This window comes from Phocoena sinus, chromosome X, assembly GCF_008692025.1.
Source record: "Phocoena sinus isolate mPhoSin1 chromosome X, mPhoSin1.pri, whole genome shotgun sequence".
In the NCBI taxonomy this organism is placed as follows: Eukaryota; Metazoa; Chordata; class Mammalia; order Artiodactyla; family Phocoenidae; genus Phocoena; species Phocoena sinus.
Window position 1 is genome coordinate 45,876,618 of NC_045784.1, and position 21,898 is coordinate 45,898,515.

Genomic DNA, 21,898 nt, shown 5'->3' on the forward strand with positions numbered 1-21,898 from the left:
ATGAACAAAAATAAATAGAAATAATACTTTTGTTAATTAGTCATAGGTAAATTCATATCATTGGATATTGCATAGTTATTATAAAGGAAGTTTGCAAAGGCTTTTTAATGTCATGGAAAATGTTATGTCAAGATAATTGTGATGTAACATCATATACTAAAAAACAGTCTCAGGTGGAATATATCATTTACCATTGTGCATGTGCGTGTGTGTGTACTATGTTGGAGTTGGTATGGTATCCCAGTGCTTTTCAGATTATCCTTGTTTCATTAAATGAATCAGGAAATGCCATAAAGCTGAAGTATGTGATGACTTGTCTAAGCCCAGCTCCCTGTTATAGTTGTCGTTAAAGCTTTGTGATTCTCAAATTAGGCGGTTTAGAAGTTTTATATTGATGCTGAACATTAAAAGACACATATGGAGCTAAATCATATCCCAGGTATATGAGAACATTCAGATATACCTCTGGATTTTCCAATGCAAATGATAGAGGGCCTGTGTGTCACAAGATACCAAGAGCCCTTATGGCAAGATCATCTGATAAAATATCAAACATCCTCAAACTGTGTGGAAGTTCTACTTGCAGGCTTCTTCCTCTTGTCTCTTCTGGTAACCTTCTGCTTATTAATGGAATATTAATTGCTAGGTGGTGGGAGGGAGGAATTAACTGGAAGGGAAATGTGGAGTATGCAGGAAGGTGAAACCTATTTAAGTTTATAAAAAAATCATTTGATGTAACCTCGAGATGTCAGTTTGGCTGATCCCGTGATACAAATTGGCATGAACAGCTCAGTAAGGTTTCTTAAAATTGTGTGAGCATGACTGGACTCAGTTTGTTTACATTAGACTGAGATCCATTAGTCCTTGAAAGCAGGTAATATGTGTGTTTTTGCTCATCATTATTTCCCCAGCACTTACCACAATACATAGCACCTCTTAAGCATACAGTACTTTAAAATTTCTTTCTTCATTCTTACACATATGTAAATGAAACAGATGAAATCAAGTTACCTCCATTCCAGAAAACATGGAAGAAGGATTTAAGAATTCCATAATGCTCATTTTGAGGCACCATAATATTTTATGTTTGGGCCTCAATGAACAGTATCTTTGTAAGAGTTTTAAGAATCATATTTTGAATGATTAGTCTATCATTCACTTAGAAAGGGGTGTTATAATAGCATGATATGATTTTGGTTTTATTATTCCTTCTTGCACATCTATTAAATTATGATTTGTATATTATTCTGTTTACATTATGCAGTGAACTTTTAATCTAGAATGTTTTGCCTTAAAGTACTATGTCTAATATTAATACATCTTCTTTTTTTAATTGTGTGCCATAACTTAATTCATCCTTTTATTTTATCCTTGCTATATGTTTATGGTTGAAATATTTCTATTGTGAATTGCATGTAGTTGTTTAATAATGGAAAAATGTATTGCATAAATTTCCTTTGATTAAAGCATCCCAGAATGTCTATAATTGTAGTTTTGATTTCCTCTTTGAAGGAAAGCTTCATTTATTCCCTCTCTGATGCTTTTCCTGTCTTTATGTAGTTCTGCACTTCTGCCCTATATCATTTTCCTTGTGCCTGAAAAATCTTTTGACACTTCTTGCAGGGCAGATCTACTGGTGATGAATTCCTTCAGTCTTTGCTTGTCTGAGAAAGTCTTTATATCTCCTTCACTTTTAAATGATACTTTTGCTAGACATAGAAATCTAGGTCACTGGATTTTATTCTTTTAACATTTTAAATATTTCATTCCACTTTCTTCTTGCATGCTTGGTTTCTGCTGAAGTCTTCTGTAATTCTTATCCTTGTTCTGATATAAGTATACTTAGAATTTTTTTCCTCTGTCTTCTTCCAATATTTTTTTTTGTTTTTGGTTTTCTGCAGTTCGAATATGATGTTCCTCAGTGTAAATTTTTTAGTATTTACCTGCTTGGTGTTCTCTGAGTTTCTTGGACCTGTGATTTGTTCTCTTCATTAATTTTGGAAAAGTCTTAGCCATTATTATTTGCAATATTCTTCTGTTCCATTCTCTCTCTTTTCTCCTTCTAGTGTTCCAGTTATGACATAGTTGTATCCTTTGAAATTATCTCACAATTCTGGAATGTTCTGTTCTGTTTTTTTTCATTCTTCTTTCTATTTATATCAGTTTGGCAAGTATCTCTTGCCCTGTCTTCAAATTCACAAACTCTTTCCTCAGCTGTGTCCAGTCTACTAATGAGCCCATCAAATGCAGTCTTTATTTCTGTCATCAGATTTTTTTATTTCTAGCATTTCCTTTTGATTCTTTCTTAGGATTTTCATCTCTCTGCTTACATTACCCATCTGTTCTTGCATGTTGTTTGCTTTTTTCATTAGAGCCTTTAACATATTAATTATAGTATGTTAAATTCCCTAATAATTCCAATAGCTCTGTCACATTTGAGTCTGATGCTTGCTTTGTCTCTTCAGACTTTTTCTTCCTGCCTTTTGGTGTGCCTTGTAATTTTTTGTTGAAAGCTGGACAGGTCATAGGAACTGAGAGAAAGAGAAGCCTCTATTGTGAAGATTTATGTTAATCTTGTTAGGAGTTGGGCTTTGTTTAAAATTTACTTTAGCAACAGGTGGCAGAGGCTTCATATTCCTCTAGCGTCCTCTCCTCTCTTGACTTTGGGCTTCCTTAGAAAGTCTCTGTCTTGCAGCTCATTCCACTATAATCCACTATAATATAGTGGAGCCCTGTTGGTATGGTGGTATGGTGTGGGGGAAAGGGAGTGTTTTGTAATATTCCAATTAAATTTCAGTGTTTTAGTGGGCCTGTGACCCTTACAAGTACTTCTTGTATAGTCCCCACATCTCCACCCACACAACTGTCCCTCTGCCACACATACTCCTTAGGTGAGACAAGAAAGCTAGAGGGAGGCTGGAGTGAGAAAAATAATGTCCTACCTTCATAGCTCTGGGACAGGGCTCTGGTAGTCCTTCTTCCTGGAAAGTAGGGTGTTGTTACGGATAAGGCTCTGGGCATATTTCACAAGGATAATCACAAAGACTCTTACCCTCCTCCTGCTGGGGCTGCCAAGGTGTCTTTCTCGTATCTTTACTGTGAGAACCTGGTGAGATTCCTGGAAATAAAGCCCATGAAAGTGTGCTTTCTCAACAAGACTACCACTCCCAGGAGTTTCTCACTCTCATTCTAGTCCATATTCAGCCTCTAGCAGTTTGTCAAAATTTTCATTTAAGAGTTCCTACAAGGTTATGGCTCTAGTGGCTTCTGCCTTAGGTAAGCAGATCTTGTCTGTGACTCTTGATTTGCCTGTCCCTCAATATTTCAGGATGGTGGTTTGCTCTGAAACTTTGTTTCTCCTTGAAGTCCAAGAAAAGTCATTGACTTTTAGTTTGTTTAGCTTTTTGTTCTTGTTAGCACTTCTTTTCAAGACTGTATCTCTAGCCTCATATTCATTTTGGGAAGAAAAGCAAAGAAGAAGTAAGAAGTCAGTAGATATTGTGGGTTACTGAAAAAAGGAGAAACCTAGACCCTGTGTTACAGGGATGGGAAGAAACCCAAGATAGGTTTGTAAGATCCTCTAGCAATGTGGCCTTGTGCCTCACTTCTTGGGTAAGGCCAGGAAGAGGACAAGGACAAGACTACAAACTAAAAATGGTTGTGTGGTATCTATATGCTTTCTGAGCTTTGGGCTTCCTCACATAGTTTCTCTCAGCTCAGGATATCATGGGAGTATAAGAAGAATATGTTAATCAAAGACAGCCTCACAGAGATGAACATATGATAGGAGTAGCAGAATATTTCCCATGTATATGAGTGGGATATGACACCCTCAGAGAGAGTCAGACCCCAAAAGGGGCTTTGTGGTAAAGAATTAGGCTCAACTCAACAGCTACCTGCTTGGACAAACATTGGTAAACCAGATATGACATCATGTCATGCTGGCATGGACATGTGATACTCAACATATATCACCCATCCTGATGTTTTGACACTAAGATACCATAACTTACAATCCCAAAGAATGGGGTGAGGAGAATTTCACACTGCTGGAGTTGAGTTTCAACCACTCAGTAGATTGGGAACTTGACAGAGTTCAAGTTGAGTTGCAGAGAAAAAGAAAACTTACATTTCCTGCATACCTAAATTTGTCAGATAACATCCATACCTGATGAATAACGAGCAGCAGAAAGTATGTGATAAATGCTGAGTATCACACACAAATTTATCTATTCAAAATGTGGGGCACGTGGCGCTTACTGGTTGAAAACCACAGTGGTCTTACCTCTAGGCAAGAGTGACGTCCTGTGAGAAATTACCTCTGGCACTTTGATGGGTACCAAATATAAAGGGAACTAGGTATTTGAGGAGAAAAAAAAAGTTCTAACATTAAGCATTCTTCTCTCTACAGACTGAAATCTGCCAATAGTGAGGTGTGATTCCACATCATTCCTCCTTCTCCCTCTCCCCCATCCCCCTTCCTCTTCCTCCTCCACCCTGCCCCTCTTACTTCAGACACTCCTCTTTCCTCCCTAGTTATTTTCTCTACACCTTCCTTTCTCTTTCTCTTCCTTCCCCTTGTTTATTTTCCTTTCTTTTTCATTTACCCCTTAATCTCTCTATCTCCTTCCACCTCCCTTTCACTCTTCCATCCTACATCTCTTCTCCCTTATGCATTCTACTTCCTCATTCTCTTTCCTCCTGCTTTGTCTATTTCAACTTAGTATCCATTCCTTCTCCATTCTCTTATTTCTCCTTATCTTAATAATTCCATTTACTTGTAACTGCTATTGTCACTCATTCTTTCTTTTATTACTATTTTCTTTTTTCTTCTTTCCTTCCTCCCTTCTCTTTCTCTTCATCCCCTCTCTTTTCAACTTTTCTCTCCATTTCTCCCTCACTTCATGCATCCTTCTAGCAATAGGATGATGAAAAGTGAGAGAATAGAATGGAATTGAGGTGTACTTAAAATGGTAGAATCAACAAGAATAGGTGATGGATTAGATTTGGGAACAAGGCAGAAAGAAACATGAGTAACTAAGTAAAATAGGAAGAGAAATAAACTACTAAATATGTTGTTTGAAAGCTACTTATAAAAAAGCAACAAACATTCTAAATGGTAAAATCATTTCAAGAAAAAGAAAGGGATGTTACTTTTTCAGATTATTGCCCAATATTGTTTTTGTTATTTCAGCAAGTCATATAAGACATCAAAATGACTGCAATATATATTGTTAATTAAGTGATCAAATTATTTTTTTCTTATAGTATGATTTTACATTAGAAATCTCAATAGTTATAACTTTTTTAAAAGCCCCCAACTAGAATTGGGGGCTTCTGCTTCCAGCAGGAAGAGGTAGATGGTATAGATGTACTCTTCCCTATTTGTCACTGAGCATTATATATAAACCAAACGTGTGATGACCCTGAAAGTAGGAGATAAGATGGCATGCTCTCTAGGAAATTTGGATCCCAAGCAATGACGTGGTGGTGAGTTCCCTGGCTATGTAATTAGGCACCTGGTCTCTCCCAATCAGGGTGGTATCAGTAAAAGCTTAATATGGAGCTGGAACTCTCACTTAGCCCTCAGTAAAAAGAAGCCCCTCTCTCCCAGGTGTCAGTGGAGGCTGAGTAGGAATGTGGACTTCCACCCACATGTGGTAAACCAGAAGATTTAAGTAAGATTCAGATCCTTATAAGATGCAAAATATCCTGGATGCAATTGAAAATCAATTGTCATATCAAGAACTATGATAATCACAACTGGAATGAGAAAAGACAGTCAACACACACCAACACCAAGATGACAGATATTAGAATCATCTACAAGGGTTTCTAAACAGCCTTGATAAAAATGTTTCAATGAGCAATTGTTCATAGGACACATGAAAGAATAGAAAGTCTCAGCAAAGAAATAGAAAATCTTCAAAAGAATAGAAGATATAAAGAAGAATTTTTAAAATTTAGGAACTGAAAAATCCAATAAATGAACTTAATCAATAGATGAACTCAACAGCAGAATAAGATGACAGAAGAATGAATTAGTGAACTTGAAGGTGAAATGATAGAAATTATATCTGACAGAAAAATAGACTGAAAAACAAAAATAAATAGAGCCTTCAGGTATTTGTTGGACTATTGCAAAAGATCTAACATAGGTGTCATCATAGTCACAGAAGGAGAGAAGGAGGAAGGGCTGAAAAAGTGGCTGAAAACTTCCAAAATTTGGAGAAAAGCATAATCAGATAGACTCAACATCATCAGCCAACAGGATCTAATTGATATTTATAGAACACTCCACCCAACAACAGCAGAATACACAAAACTCTGATGAAAAAGTCAAAGAAGATCAAAATAAAAGGAGAGACATACTGTATTCATGAATTAGAACAATCAACATAGGAAAGATGTTAATTCTCCCTAAATTGATATACAGGTTGAATGCAGTTGCTATCAAAATTACAGTAAGATGCTTTGTAGATATAAATTATTCCAAAATGTGTGGAAAAACAGAAGAACTAGAATAATAGATAAAATAATTCTGAAAAAGAAGAATAAAATTCTATCCAACTTCAAGACTGTTGTATAACTACAGTAATCAGGACTATTGCAGTACTGATGGATGAGTAGACACATAGACCAGTGGAACAGAATAGAGAACTCAGAAATAGCCTCATGCAAGTATGGCCAACTGATTTTTGACAAAGGTGCAAAGATAACTCAATGGAAGGATTAGCTTTTAAACAAATTGTGCTGGGATGATCAGATGGATTTCTGTAGCTCTGCCTCTCCCATACCCCCAAATAAAACTCGACCTAGACCTCACATCTCATTCAAAATTTAAGTCCAAATGGATGATAGACTCCCATATGAAAGTTAAAACCTGGGCTTCCCTGGTGGCACAGTGGTTGAGAGTCCGCCTGCAGATGCAGGGGACACGGGTTTGTGCCCCGTTCCGGAAAGATCCCACATGCCGCGGAGCAGCTGGGCCCGTGATCCATGGCCGCTGAGCCTGCGCATCCGGAGCCTGTTCTCCGCAACGGGAGAGGCCACAACAGTAAGAGGCCCATGTACCACCAAAAAAAAAAAAAAGTTAAAACCTTAAGTCTTTTAGAATATAATATAGGATAAAATCTTCAGATCCTCATGGCTTGTTGAAGGGTTCTTAGAAATGACACAAAAACCACAGTCTTTGAAAGGAAAAAAAAATCAATAAATTGGACTTCTAAAAAATTTGCCATGTGACTCTGTTAAGAGGATGAAAACACAAGCTACAAACTGGGAGAAACCAGTTTGCGAACCATATATCTGACAAAAGACTCATACATAAAATATATAAATTCTCAAGGTTCAACACTTTAAAAAAAAGAAAGAAAACAATCAATTGAAAAATGGACAAAAGACATGAAGAAACATTTCTCCAAAGAGGATATATTGATGGCAAATAGGCATATGTTAAAAATGTTCAACATTATTAGCCATTAGGGAAATGTAAATTATAACCACAATGAGTTATTATTTCACATTTATCAGAATTCCTAAAAATATGCAACACATGCTGCCAAGGATTTGGAGAAAATAGATCCACTCACATATTGTTGGTGGGAATGTAAAATGATACAATCACTCTGGGAAAGTTTGGCAAGTTTCTTATAAACCTAGCATGCTCTTATTACACAATCCAGCAGTTGCCCTCTTGGGCATTTATCCCAGAGAAATGAGAACTTATGTTCACAGAAAAAACTGTACAAAAATGTTTATAGCAGCTTTATTCTAATAGCCCAAACTGGAAACCACACAGATGTACTTCAGTGGGTGAATGGTTAAACCAACTGTGGCACATCTATACCATTGAATAGTACTCAGCAATAAAAAGGAGAAAACCACACAACTTGGATGTATCTCACAGGCATTATGCTGAGTGGAAAAAGTCACTCAAAATGTGACATACTGTGTGATTCCAATTTTATAATCTTCTTGAAATGTTAAAATTACAGAGATGGAGAACACATTAATGGCTTCCAAGGGTTAGGGATAGTGGTGGGAATGGAGGTAAGTGTGACTATAAAGGGGTAGTACAGGGAAATCTTTTTGGTCACAGAATAGTTCTGTATCTTGGTTGTTGTGGTGATTACTGTGGAAACCTCCACATGTGATAAAGTGACATAGAACTATACACACATGTGATACCAATGTCAATTTCCTGGTTTTGATATTGTATTATATGTATATAGATATGCACACTGAGGGAAGCAGCTAAAGGGTACATAAGACCTCTCTGTACTATCTTTGCAATTTTCAGTGTATCCATAATTAATTTTTAAAGTTTAAATATTCTTTAGTATGTTAAAGTGGTAGAATTAATAAAATAATTTGCTAAGAGCAGCTGGCCCAGCTGTATTTCAAAAATCATGCCATAAATATTGGCATGGTTGGATACTATTACTGTCACCACTGAATACTGTATACTGGATGCTGCCCTTGGCCCTGCTACCAATGCTGTGCCTAGAAACTGGATTTTCTTGCGGTTCCTGCTCCCACCATCACAGATAAGGCATTGAATTCCATCATTGAATCTTTGAATCACTCCTTTCAGATCAAGTGTTAGGTTGGAATTATGACTGTGCAGTAGAAGACTTGACTCGGCAGGTCTGGGGTGTTCAAACCCTGTGCATTCCGAAAAATGTCTGCACATTCCAAAGAAAGGTCCAGCTCTTGACAAACCCCTGGGAGATAACCTCTAAGCCTTTGGCATATGGTGCCTGATTAGAGTCTCTTTGTTAACCCGGGGCTTTGGGCCAACAGATGGTTTATGTTAAGAGTATGATTTATAGTGGGACCTTGAGCCTTGCGGCATTATTTTGACCTCTGCACAGGCTGAAGACTGAGTAAACTAAGGTTAGCCACCCAGGTGTTCCATGCCTACGTGACTGACCTCCAGTAAAATCCCAGGCGCCAAGGCTCAGGTGAGCTTCCCTGGTTATCACACATCTTGCTGGGAGAATTAAGCACTGCCATACAACTCCACTGAGAGAGGACAACTGGAAGCTCATCCCTGTTCTCTCCTGGACTTTGACTTAATGCACCATTTAGCTTTGTGGATTTAAATCGGTATCCTTTCATTGTAATAAACCATAGCCATGAATGTAGCACCTGTCCTGAGTTCTGTGAGTGCTTCTAGTGAATCATTGAACCCGATGGTGGTCTTCAGGACCCCACCACACTGGTAAATCCTAGATCATATTCTCTTAGCTGCTAAGGGAATGTGCATAAGTGAATAATATATCTGGCCTTTTTGGCAGATATATTCTTGCAGTTGGAACTGTTACATAGTATAGAGTATACACACTTACTAAAATGTGAAAAAAAACATTTGCAATACATCTAGCTCTAAGGGATTTCAATAAGCATCTGTAGGACTGTACCAAGAAGTCCGCAAAATAATTAAGACAAAGACAACACAAGAAAAATAGGTAAAAGACTTGCGTAAGTACTTTCCAAAAGAAATCCAGTAGGTCCATTCTTATATGAATATGTGGTCCACTACTTACTTATCAGAAATGTAAATTAAAAACACAAGGAGATACCAATAAAATACACATCAGATTGGAAAAAAAATTGGAAAAGTCTTATGACACCAAACGTAGAGTATATCAGTCTTACTCCTGGGCATCTGATGTCATAGGAATAAATATTGAGCATTAAAATATAAGGATATATGTACAAGTATTTTATTGCAATGTTGTTGGTATGTGCTCCCTCCCTCCGCCAAAACACCTGGAACCAAAATGAATTACTATCAGTGAGGAAATGGTTGAATACATTGTGGTCCATCCCTATTATGGAATATTATGCAGGAATGTAAAGGAATGAATCAGAGGTAGATTAGCATTAACTAAGATAAATCAGATGCATTAAAGTGTATATAATATGATCTTAATTTTTGTAAAACAAAAAACATGGAACATGTTTGGACATAAAAGGATATTAAAATGGCTGTTAAAAATGCATGTCTCAGGACTTCCCTGGTGGTGCAGTGGTTGAGAATCCACCTGCTGATGCAGGGTACACAGGTTTGTGCCCCGGTCTGGGAAGATCCCACATGCCGCCGAGTAGCTGGGCCTGTGAGCCATGGCTGGCTGAGCCTGCGCGTCCGGAGCCTGTGCTCTGCAACGGGAGAGGCCTGCATACCGCAAAAAAAAAAAAAAACAACCATGTCTCAGATGAGGGTATAGAGGTGAAAGAAAGTGGGAGGCAGTAAGTAAAAGAATGCAATTTAAAGTATGGCATATATAATGTAATCCCATTTATGTAAGAATATATATGCATAAAGTGTATGAAAAGGTAGCATCAAAATCTTAATAGCAGTTATCTCAAGGTGGTGAGATTTGGAGTGATGGCTACTTAATTTCTAAAATATTTAGGTAATGTTTGAATTTTTAATGATGAATATGCATTATTTGTGTAATGAGTAAAAGTAAGTGAATTCATCACAGGAAAGAAAAAAGAGTGCCTCTCAGGTTTCTTGCATAAGCAGTAGGGTGGATGGTGGGATTCATTCATTCATTAAATATTTTTTGAGCATGTAAAATATGCCAGGCATCATTTTAGGTGCTAGGGATACAGCAATGAATAAAACAAAAATTCATCTCTCTAAAAGAGAAGGGCATGACTAAAGGAGAAACACAATGTGCTGAGGAGGAGGATATATGGGACCTGTTAATAGTAAAAATACCAAGACAATTGCAGAAGTGAGGTAGTCTGTTGGATTATAGATCTAGAACTCATAAGCCAAGTCAAGAACTGGAAATACAGATTTGGGAGCAGAAAGCATATAACATGGTGTTTCAGACCTTTCCTGAGTCTGATCACGTCCCACTGCAGACACTTTACAGAGGAAGTGCTGAGGAAAAACAGGCAGCTTGACAGGGGAGGTTGCTATGCAACAGATGAGGAAAGTCATCCAGCCAGGCAGAATTGATGTTGGCCCTTGGGGACCAAATGCTGCAGTTCTTCCCAGCATTAGCTTCCTTTCATATGTTGGCTCCTGGCAGGAGCTGATGCAAGAACAAATGTGAAGTGTACAAAGATCTACCTTGGATTTTTGGAGAGTATCAGTTCAATTTGAGTCATTTCACATCTGTATATCATTTTCTGCCTTTTTGAGCTTCTCCAGTCATTCTGGAAGTGCAGCATGTTTGTTGTTGGGTAGGACCCCAGTAAGTGCTACTTGTGCTTCCCGTTGAGAAGCCGGGCTCAGAGAATTCCAGTGGCCTGAGTGGGCTCATGCAGCTAGTGACACACTGGTCCAGCACTCCATCCCACGAATTGAGGCCCAGCCCTGGAAGGAAGCAGGGCAAACGTTTACTCTTAATCAAGGCTTGCCATGGCTCAGACATACAGGTGCCTTATTGTCCTGGCTGCTCCAGCAGGCACCAGAAAGGCCTCAGGGACAGCGTTTGTGCCACTCATAGCAAAGAGGCCTGACGGAGCAGGGAGTGGACCCCAAGGAGCAATTTGCACAACGGGATGGACGCACGTAGAGCAGGCGGGGAGGGGGGAGCGGGGGACTTCCACCTGTGCCCTCCGGGATGCAGAGCATGAGCTTAGGTCTCAGGGAACCGAACACTTGCTTGCTTGGGACAGGTGCTGACAGAGCAGGGGAGGTGGGGTGGATCTGTTGCTCAAACTGAAGAAGGGAGGGTCCCTCAGTCCCCAGGCCAGCGATGGTGCAACAAGGGTTTTTAGGGTCTGGAAGACCCAGGCCCACATTTTGCATTTTCTGTTTACTGGCTCAGTGTCCTTGTCTAGTTCATGTAATGTCTAGCTCAGCGTCTTTATCTGTACAATGGAGATGCTGATATCCACCTCCCAAGGCTGCTGTGAGAGGAAAACAAGCTCCAGCGTAGATCGTGCTGTGAAGTACACGTTGTGCCCTTCCCTCCCCTCCTCCCCGCCTCCACACACAAAATAAATAGCTGGAGCTGCAAAAGGGCAGGAAAGAAGCTAATGTTTATGAGTCTGGAAGCTGTTGGGTGGGGGGGAAGATCATGTAGAGTCACGTGACAGGCACAGACTTTTTCTACCTCCATTAATGTATCCTCTCTGGCCATTCCTTTTCCTAGGCCCCCTAAGTGGATGAGCTTATTTTTAGCAGGAGCCAAGCACTTGTTGCAATTAGAGACCCCACACAGAGACCTCCTTAATAGTGACCTAAGTGCTGCTAGACTAGAGGGTGGAGTTGCATGCCCACCTGACAGGAGGGGCCTTGAGAGGGAGGGATAGAACAGAGACGCATTGCGGAAAAGGTAGGGGGCCGGTGTGTGGGGCAAGGGGTGGGATCTAGAGGCACAGCGCATCTGTTTGGGGGAGGGGATATAGAGGAAGGGGAGGGACCGCTGTAAACTGTCCACCTGGTTGGTGGTGGGGTGGTGTGTTGGCAAAGGGGCGGGACTGCTTCCCGCTGCACATGCGCAGCATAGCCTTCAAGGCGAAGCTTTTGTTGGGGAAACGGGTGGGACTCTTATTTGGTCGGTCAGTTCTTGCGCATGCGTACAACCATGTGAGGCGGTGGGTGGTATATTAGGCGAAGAGGCGGGGTCGTCCTAGCTGCCGCGCTGGCATTTTCTCCTGGACAAGGAGAGGGTGCGGCTGCTGAGAGCAGAACACTGCAATCCCGATCCTCTGAGTCGTGAAGAAGGGAGGCAACGAGGGGGTTGGGGTTGGGACCTGAGGCAAGGTGAGAATTAGCCCCCAGACAGGGCATCTTGCCCCCTGGTGCGGGCCCCCCATTTTTCATCCCGATCCCTTTACCCCGGATTCTGATCCCTCTTCCACTCCCCGAACCCCGATTCACACACCCCTCACCTGAACCTCCCTTATTCAGAATCCCCGTTCGCTCTCTGAACCCCTCCCATCGTTCAGAATCTCTGCAGATTTCTCGACCTCGATCTGTACTGTTATACGATTCCTCCTGATTCGAAAACTCCATTCAATTTCCCAAATGCGAATCCCAACGCAATCTGCCTGGATTCAGAACTCTTATCTGAACCCCGATTTGAAGCTTCTCCCCGTCGTAGCTTCTCGGGATTCAGAACCTCCATCCGGACACCCATTCACTTTTCGCACTCCGATCTGGCCCGTTCCCCTCACATTCAGCACCTCATCCGCCCCCACAATCAAACCTCAAACACCACCATCTCCCCAAATTTGTTCCTTCGCATTTGCCCTCTGTAGTATAATGCCCAACTCCTCCTCCACACCCCCCAGGCTCTGCTCTTGCCAGAGGGACAGGAACCATGTCTCAGAAAATGGACTGTGGTGCGGGCCTCCTCGGCTTCCAGGTGAGATCTCCACTCCCCTCCCCACCATTTCCCTAGCCGACAGTTCCCCCCGGGCCCCTTTGGCTGTCCAGACGCCTGGATCCGATTTTGCCTTCTTGGTGCCTAGATTCCGTCGTTTTTCAAATTCCCATGGTTTAAGGGCGCGGGGTGGGGGGGGTCGTCCCTTTTCAGCCATCAGTCCCTGCTCAGAGAAAAGGGAGACCCTGTTAGTAGTCAGGGCAATCTGCCCAGAGAATCCTGGTTGGGTAAGGAACCTTTTTTTTCCGTAGTCCTGAGGCTTGTAGAGCTCTCTGCCGCCCCCTCCCCCAACCTCCCGCCTCCACCCTCCCTTTCTCCAGCATTCCCCACCCCCTGCGACCCCCTTATTCTCCTCAACTCCTCAAGGCGGCACTCTTGCTCCGCCTCCTCCTCCTGAGCTCCTACTTCACTCTGCATTGCCCTGTTCTAACCTCACTCCTAGATCAGCACCCCCCATCCACTTTGCCCCCTCTCCTCATTTGGCCCCACCCCTTGTTTAGCCCCTGCCCCACTCAGCCCCTACCACAAGTTTTGTTATCCCTTAATCCACGCAGGCTGCTAGATCTCTTCCTCAGCCTTCCTCTTTTTGCACCAACCGCTCGCCTGCACCATCCCTGCATGTTCTCTCCCCTATCCTCCCAACCCCACTTCGCAGACCCAGAGATTTAATTTTTTTCCCCCTGTATTTGCAGGCTGAGGCCTCCGTGGAAGACAGCACCTTGCTTATGCAGACCCTGATGGAGGCCATCCAGATCTCAGAGGCTCCGCCTACCAACCAGGCCACAGCAGCTGCCAGCGCACCGAATGCTAGTCCTCAGAGTTCACAGTCCCCAACAGCCAGTGAGATGGCTGATATGCAGGCTTTAGCAGCTGCCACTAAGCCTAAGACAGCTTTTAAGGCCCAGAATGCCACCACAAAAGGCCCAAATGCTGCCTATGATTTCTCTCAGGCTCTTAATGCCAAGGAGACTCCCAACACACCGCCTACAGCAGCCTTTAAGTCCCAGAATGCCCCCCAAAAGGGCCCAAATGCTGCCTATGATTTTTCCCAGGCAGCAACCACCAGTGAGTTAACTGCCAACAAGTCGGAGATGGCCTTTAAGGCCCAGAATACCACTACTACGGTGGGCCCAAATGCCACCTACAATTTCTCTCAGTCTCTCAGTGCCAGTGAGATGGTCAGCACTCAGCCCAAAACAGCCTTCAGGGCTTGGAATGATACCACTAAGGCCCCAGTAGCTGATACCCAGACCCAGAATGTTAACCAAGCCAAGATAGCCACTTCCCAGGCTGACATAGAGGCTGACCCATGCCCAGGTATCTGTGAATCTGATGGTGCAGCTGCACAGACATCAGCAGATGGTTCCCAGGCTCAGAATCTGGAGTCCAGGACTATAATTCGGGGCAAGAGGACCCGCAAGGTGAGATCCCTGCTAGTTCCACTTTGCTTTGGGCGCTCTCTTTTCTTCTCTGAGGTTGTTCATTTGTTCTAAACAAAACAAAACAATATATGCAACTGTCTGTATTTGACTAGGTTGTAGGGGATGATAAAGGTGAAAGTGTTAATTCCTGTTCTCTGAGTGTCCACAGACTAATGGGGAGAGGAGACATGGACACATAATATATACAGCCTGTATGTAATTCACTTTACGTTTTGAAAGTAGCCACCATGTGTTATGTCTTGGCCTAGACACATTCACACAGGTTATCTGACTCACTAAATCTTCAAGGTACCTCATACCGGCTAGGGATCATAGTTTCAGTTTTATGAGAAGGAAACTAAGTCCCAGAGAGGTGAAGTGACTTGAGTGATTTGTCCAGGGTGGTACAAGCAGAGCCAGTGGTGGACATGGGAAGAGGAGAAGCCTCAGGCCCCACCCTTGGGTTGCTCCTGGCCTGGTTCAGAGATGAAACTCCTGCCTGGAAGACAGTGAAAGACAAGCCCAGGACTCAGGGTGACCATTGGCTAGTGGGTCAGGCTGTCACTACAGGTGAGGGTTTTAGGGGGCCTTCCTGGAATAGATATGGTGAGGACATAGAAACAGTTGGTGACCCTGACCTTCCTTTTCTCTGATGATGCAGATTAATAACTTGAATGTGGAAGAGAGCAGCAGTGGGGATCAGAGGCGGGCCCCACTGGCTCCAGGGACCTGGAGGTCTGCACCAGTTCCAGTTACCACTCAGAGCCCACCTGGCGCACCCCCCAATGTGCTCTGGCAGACCCCATTGGCTTGGCAGAACCCATCAGGCTGGCAAAACCAGCCAGCCAGGCAGACCCCACCAGCACGTCAGAGCCCCCCAGCTAGGCAGACCCCACCAGCCTGGCAAAACCCAGTTGCTTGGCAGAACCCAGTGATCTGGCCAAACCCAGTGATCTGGCAGAACCCTGTGATCTGGCCGAACCCCATTGTCTGGCCTGGTCCAGTTGTCTGGCCGAACCCATTGGCCTGGCAGAATCCACCTGGATGGCAGACTCCACCTGGATGGCAGACTCCACCAGGCTGGCAGGGTCCTCCAGATTGGCAAGGCCCTCCCGACTGGCCACTACCCCCTGATTGGCCACTGCCACCCGATTGGCCACTTCCCACTGACTGGCCGCTCCCACCTGACTGGATCCCCACTGATTGGCCAGTTCCACCTGACTGGCAGAACCTGCGCCCCTCACCAAACCTGCGCCCCTCTCCCAACTCGCGTGCCTCACAGAACCTGGGTGCCTCACAGCCCCGAGATGTGGCCCTTCTTCAGGAAAGAGTAAGAACTGTAACTCCCCAGTCACTTCTCCCCCCACCCCTTGCTCTTTTCATTGTTGTCTTTCCATCTATAATTCAACCAAGTGTTCTGTAAATATCTTATAACTTTAATGATTTCCTTTTTCCCTCCCAGGCGAATAAGTTGGTCAAGTACCTGATGCTTAAAGATTACACAAAGGTGCCCATCAAGCGCTCAGGTAGGTATCCAGTGCCCTCTCCTGGAGCTCTGCTCTTCCCCTCACCCCGTGCTCTGTGGACATCTCTTTGCTTATATGTCCCCTCCTCTTCAATCCCGTCCTTCCATGGTTGAGTCTTCCTTTTTCACTGACTGTGCTCACCTGGGCAGGGCTGGCAAAGAGGTCGCAGCTCTGTGGTCCTTGCTCAGCTCAGGTGCTCCCTCCTCTCTCCTACAGAAATGCTGAGGGATATCATCCGTGAATACACTGATGTGTATCCAGAAATCATTGAACGCGCATGCTTTGTCCTGGAGAAGGTGAGAAGGCAGCCCTGAGGAACAGAATGATGGGGAAAGGGTTTTTGGTTTTTGTTTTTGATAGATATCATGGGAAAGTCTTGATTAAAAAGATTCATGGGATTCCTACTGGGAGTTTAGGGCAAATCTCACAGGGAGGCGAAGGAGTAGCTAAGTGTGGGTAGTACTGAGTGGGGGTAGCTTATGCTAGATTTTGTAATTTCATAGTCTGTTTTCTTGTCCCTGTAGAAATTTGGAATTCAGCTGAAGGAAATTGACAAGGAAGAACACCTGTATATTCTCATCAGTACCCCTGAGTCCCTGGCTGGCATACTGGGAACGTAAGATGGGAAAGGAGGTGGAACATTGCCTTTCTCAGTGATGCTTTTTTCCTGGAGTTTCGAGTAGGCCAGGGTCCAGGATTCAGGGTCACATAGCGGGTCATGGGCAGACCTGGGGTAGAATTATCCCCTAGCTGAGGAATACTGGGGAAGCTAGATGGGTAAGCTGCCTGGGGTGTCTCATGCAAATGACTGCTGAAAATATATTCTTTTTGTACTTCTTTAGGACCAAAGACACACCCAAGCTGGGTCTCCTCTTAGTGATTTTGGGTGTCATCTTTATGAATGGCAACCGTGCCAGTGAAGGTGAGTGGCTGGGCCAGCAGCTGGGGGTTGGCTACCGCCTGTTTTCCATGCTCATTTTCCGTCCCTTGTCTCCCCTTGCCTCCCATTGCAGCTGTCCTCTGGGAGGCACTACGCAAGATGGGACTGCGTCCTGGGTATGATTGGGCTCTCTCATCTCTTGCCTGTTTATATCATCCTTTGGCAACAGAGGATGGTCCCAGGATTGCATCAGCCTGGTGGTCTAAGGGAATTGGTTTGGGGAGGTACAGAGCCCAAGGATGTGACCTGGGTGGATGGGGAAATAGTCCTGACCTCTCTGCCTCTTCTCTTGTCTCTGACCTCTGTGCTGGAAAACTCTTTTCTTTCTTTTGGGCAATGTCATAGTGTGTGATTATGGATCCCTTTTTTTTGTTGTTGTTACTATCAGGGTAAGACATCCCCTCCTTGGAGATCTGAGAAAACTTCTCACTTACGAGTTTGTAAAGCAAAAGTAAGTGATGCCTAAGCAGCTTTGTCTGGTCTTCATGAATTCTGTGTGCTGGTCAGCCTCAGAAAGCCCTTTCCATGCTCATTTCTTATACTAACTATACCTATACCTATGCATATACACACACATATATACGCAGGAGTATTTATTGAGTATGCTCTTTGTGGTTGGATTTTCCTGCAGTATAGTGATCTTGCAAGTGGAGCCTGTCCACCACGCCCACAGTAGATATTCCAAAGGCTGAGCTTAGCTGAGGCTTTGCAATGGGCCTATCTGTGATTCAATGACAAGATTATAAGCACTTGGAGCTAGAGCTGTGACAGAGGGGGTGAAATTAAGTGTTGTCCTTTCTATGACCCTACTCAAGCCACCCTCCAGGCCTAGGTGACTGCTTTGTGTAAAAGCACTGGCACAGGAATTCAAAGGCCTGATTATTAGAGGGTAAATCTGTGTTTAGGAATGAGACTGGGGGGAGTTGCTACCTGAAATCTGGGATGTCAGAATCTCAGATTATTATGCATTGATGGACTATCATTCTGCCTGGGTAGAAACAAAGGCCTTTCTCCTCTTTCTAAGGTACCTAGACTACAGACGAGTGCCCAACAGCAACCCTCCTGAGTATGAGTTCCTCTGGGGCCTCCGTTCCTACCATGAGACTAGCAAGATGAAAGTGCTGCGATTCATTGCAGAGGTAATAGAGGAACTGCAAGACTCGATAGGTTAAGGGATGAACTATGACTGACTGGGAAAATTCCAGAGCAGGAATGAGATTTTAGGTATCGCACACGGTAGGTACCACATTATTGGTGGTATTTGTTGTTACTACATAAACAATAGCACAAAGTAGGGTGCTAAATATATAGTAGGTGCTTCATAAATATTAACTAATACTATTATGGGTTTTATTTTCTATTCCTCATCTCAGGTTCAGAAGAGAGACCCTCGTGACTGGACTGCGCAGTTCATGGAGGCCGCAGATGAGGCCTTGGATGCTCTGGATGCTGCTGCAGCTGAGGCCGAGGCCCGGGCTGAGGCAAGAACCCGCATGGGGATTGGAGATGAGGCCGTATCTGGGCCCTGGAGCTGGGATGACATTGAGTTTGAGCTGCTGACCTGGGACGAGGAAGGAGATTTTGGAGATCCCTGGTCCAGAATCCCATTTACCTTCTGGGCCAGATACCACCAGAATGCTCGCTCCAGATTTCCTCAGACCTTCGCTGGCCCCATTATTGGCCCTGGTGGTACAGCCAGTGCCAACTTTGCTGCCAACTTTGGTGCCATCGGTTTCTTCTGGGTTGAGTGAGATGTTGGGTAGGTATATCACTTTGGACTGGGCACTTAGGGTCATTGGGAGATACAGAATTCATGGGAATGTATTTATGTGCTCTAGCTGGGAGTCATAGGAAACACATGGTGGGGAGCAGAGGGAAGTATGTGGAAGCAGTATTTGTTATTTATGTTCCTTACTATTTGGTATATAGCATTGACTTTTACATTTTTTTTCTTTTTTATGTTCACAGATATTGCTAATCAGTTGCAATAGTCTTTCCCCTGAGTGAGGCTGAAGCCTCAGAATCCTTCTAAACACAGCTATCTAGAGAGCCACATCCTGTTGACTGAAAGTGGCATGCAAGATAAATTTATTTGCTGTTCCTTGTCTATTGCTTTCTTCCCCCCCTTGTGTGCTGTCAAGTTTTGGTATCAGAAATAAACGTTGAAACTGCAAAGTGAATTAGATGTGCTCCCTGTTTTTTCTGTGTTTAGGGAGAGATCAACATGTTTATATGGGAGAGATGGGGCCTCAGTTCTAGCTTGAAGGGCGGATCAGCTTTCTAACTAATGGATAGGGAAACAAAGGAGTGATTGATGAACACGAATGCTAATGAGGTCTAAAAAAAAGTATGGTATTAAATATCACTGATGTGACTCATATGTGATAGATATGCTGCTAGGTGTTTTGAAGTGACATTGAAAGATGAAATAATGAGAGAGGGTGTAGGCGGTCAGACAGTTGCATTTAAGAAGACGGAGGAGGTAGAACTCCAGGTAATAATAATAAAGTTCGGAGAGTGGGTAGTTGAAGGTAAGGGGAGATAACTGTTCCTGGAGATAATGTTCTGGGGACTCCAGGGTGTTGGTTATATTATCCATGTGGAAAGTGAAATGACCCCAGGATGGGGGCAGGAATAGGAGCAGAGAACATGATGAGCCAGGTGCCAGAGTTTCCTGTGTGAGAAGGAAGATCTCATACCCCTAGTCATATTGCTCATAAAGGGTCAGTCCCACTGGTGCCCCTTACTTCTGGAAATGCTGCCCAGGAATCTGCCTCTAGAAAGCCTTCACAATCCCCACCCCCACAGGAACAGGGCCTCATCACAGAGACAAGTTCTTATGCATAGTGAAGGAGGCCTCACAATGGCCACTTCTCCCCCTCCTGCAGGGAGAAAGAGGAACATTTGTTGCTCAGGGAACAAGAATTGAGAAAGTAAGACAAAGCTCCATGCAGAGCCAGACAGTCTTTCGGCTATGACTGTGAACAGGGATAGCTTGAGCTGCTGAGGTCTTGCTGGAAGCAGAGCTCTCTCGCTGAGGATCAACTTAGAGGCCATAACTTCCTCAGAGGCTTAGTGTTACCTGAGCATATGGGCAAGGGCAGACGCAGGAGCTCCTGCGGTAGAAGAAAGCAGGAGCAAAGGCAATTTGATCTGGGAAGGGCTCAGTAGTGGGCAGGGACAGTGTCCAGGGCTTCCACAGTTTCCCGGGTGACGTTCACATTCTGAGAGGAGAGAACCCAGTATTAGCAGGAAGCAGCCAGCAGTGTGGAGCCCCTGCCCCTCCCTGCCTCTTGTCCTTACTGCCAGGCTCCCCTCTTTCAGCCAGGCCTGGATCCTGACCCTCTTCTCAGGCAAGCCTGGGGGAACCTCAGCCAGAGAGGCCTTTTAGGCAGGGTTGCTCTAGCTGTGCGTGTCTATGGTGCCTCGGGTCTGGGCTGTGGTTCCTGCATTTCTGGGTGCTGGTTATTCTACCTGTTGGTGGAAACACCCAAGCTCTGTGGGACTGGGGCTGCCTTTCTGCAGGGGAGGGTGCTTTCACCGCGTGCCAGCTTAGGCCACAGAGTCCCTCACCTACCTCAGGCTTCACCCGATGTGTGTTTACAGCCTCCATGTTCAGGTAGATGGACTCCACTTTGCAGCCTCAGAAAAGAACAACCCGTTCATCCATAAGCCACCCGGGTAAGCACAGGTCTTCCCTGAGGTGTCATTCCCTCCTCCACCCGTCACCACCCACACCCCCAGCTCCACGCTGTGCGCAGACTGTGACTGCCCTTTAGGGAGGGGAATTTAGACCACTTGTGTGATGTCAGGGGAAGACACTAGGCCTAAGAGACAGGAATGGGGTATCCCCCCAGCTCTGCCCCTAATAGTCTCAGACTTCTCTGAGCCTCCCTTGCCCAGTTGTCAATGGGAATGAGAGATGACAAGAGATGATTTTTGCACCCCTCCCCAGCTCGTGTCTATGAGACAGAAACCTAATAATAACAATGGAGCTCTGTGGATCCTCCTAGCTGTGTTAGGTGCTAAAGTGGTGGAAGAGTCCTGGGGCCTCTGCCTTGTGGGGACCAGTCCCAGGTAAAGTTTATTTCCAGAACTATGCGGTTATGGCAACATCAGAGGTGTGGAAGATCACAAGGGAGTTCTAGGAAGCCTGAAGAAAGAGGAGGATGGTATCATTGGGGCCTGGAGCTGGCAGAGGAGGCCCAATGCCTATGGAAGCCCCCTTAGCTCCATCCCTGTGGATTGAACCCTAATCCAGACTTCAGTACACCATCTGCCCTATTCATACCCCAGAAGAGATTTGATTCCTTCCCTTCACTGCTCATGAAATTCTGGTGCAATTTGGACAGTTGGCAAAATCTGAATAAGGTCAGTTAGTGGTCTGTTAGTATCAATGTTAGTGGTCTGATTTTGATTATTCTACTGTTTTCTGTAAGAGAATGTGTTTGTAACTTACTCTCAAAATATTTTAAAATTTGTGTCCACATGTATGTGTGTATAGAGTGTGAGAGACAAGGAGAATAACACAAATATAGTAAAATACTTACATTGGAGAATCTAGGTTAAGTGTATATGGGAATTCTTTTTACTATCCTTGCAACTTTTTTGTGAGTCTTATCAGAATAAAAAGTTAAAAAATTATTTTTA

The 21,898-nt window shown here is 43.9% G+C and overlaps 1 protein-coding gene across 6 annotated transcripts in view; it reads left to right on the forward strand.

Annotated features, from left to right (window-relative positions):
• The window catches only part of MAGED1 (MAGE family member D1), an 81,634-nt gene extending 62,206 nt beyond the window's left edge, over window positions 1-19,428 (forward strand). For 3 of the 6 annotated variants that reach the window (XM_032620082.1, XM_032620081.1, XM_032620079.1), the window contains 12 exons: window positions 13,270-13,343; window positions 14,054-14,782; window positions 15,444-16,112; window positions 16,245-16,308; window positions 16,525-16,604; window positions 16,833-16,924; window positions 17,151-17,230; window positions 17,322-17,364; window positions 17,637-17,699; window positions 18,273-18,387; window positions 18,622-19,007; window positions 19,217-19,428. In XM_032620082.1, the coding sequence (XP_032475973.1) occupies window positions 13,299-13,343; window positions 14,054-14,782; window positions 15,444-16,112; window positions 16,245-16,308; window positions 16,525-16,604; window positions 16,833-16,924; window positions 17,151-17,230; window positions 17,322-17,364; window positions 17,637-17,699; window positions 18,273-18,387; window positions 18,622-18,999 (2,358 nt within the window). In that variant the 5' untranslated portion in view covers window positions 13,270-13,298 and the 3' untranslated portion in view covers window positions 19,000-19,007; window positions 19,217-19,428. Of the gene's footprint in view, window positions 1-12,579; window positions 12,740-13,269; window positions 13,344-14,053; window positions 14,783-15,443; window positions 16,113-16,244; window positions 16,309-16,524; window positions 16,605-16,832; window positions 16,925-17,150; window positions 17,231-17,321; window positions 17,365-17,636; window positions 17,700-18,272; window positions 18,388-18,621; window positions 19,008-19,216 lie in introns of those variants that run through there. The other 3 variants (XM_032620084.1, XM_032620080.1, XM_032620083.1) reach the window with 3 other exon arrangements.
• Window positions 19,429-21,898: the final 2,470 nt, after the last annotated feature.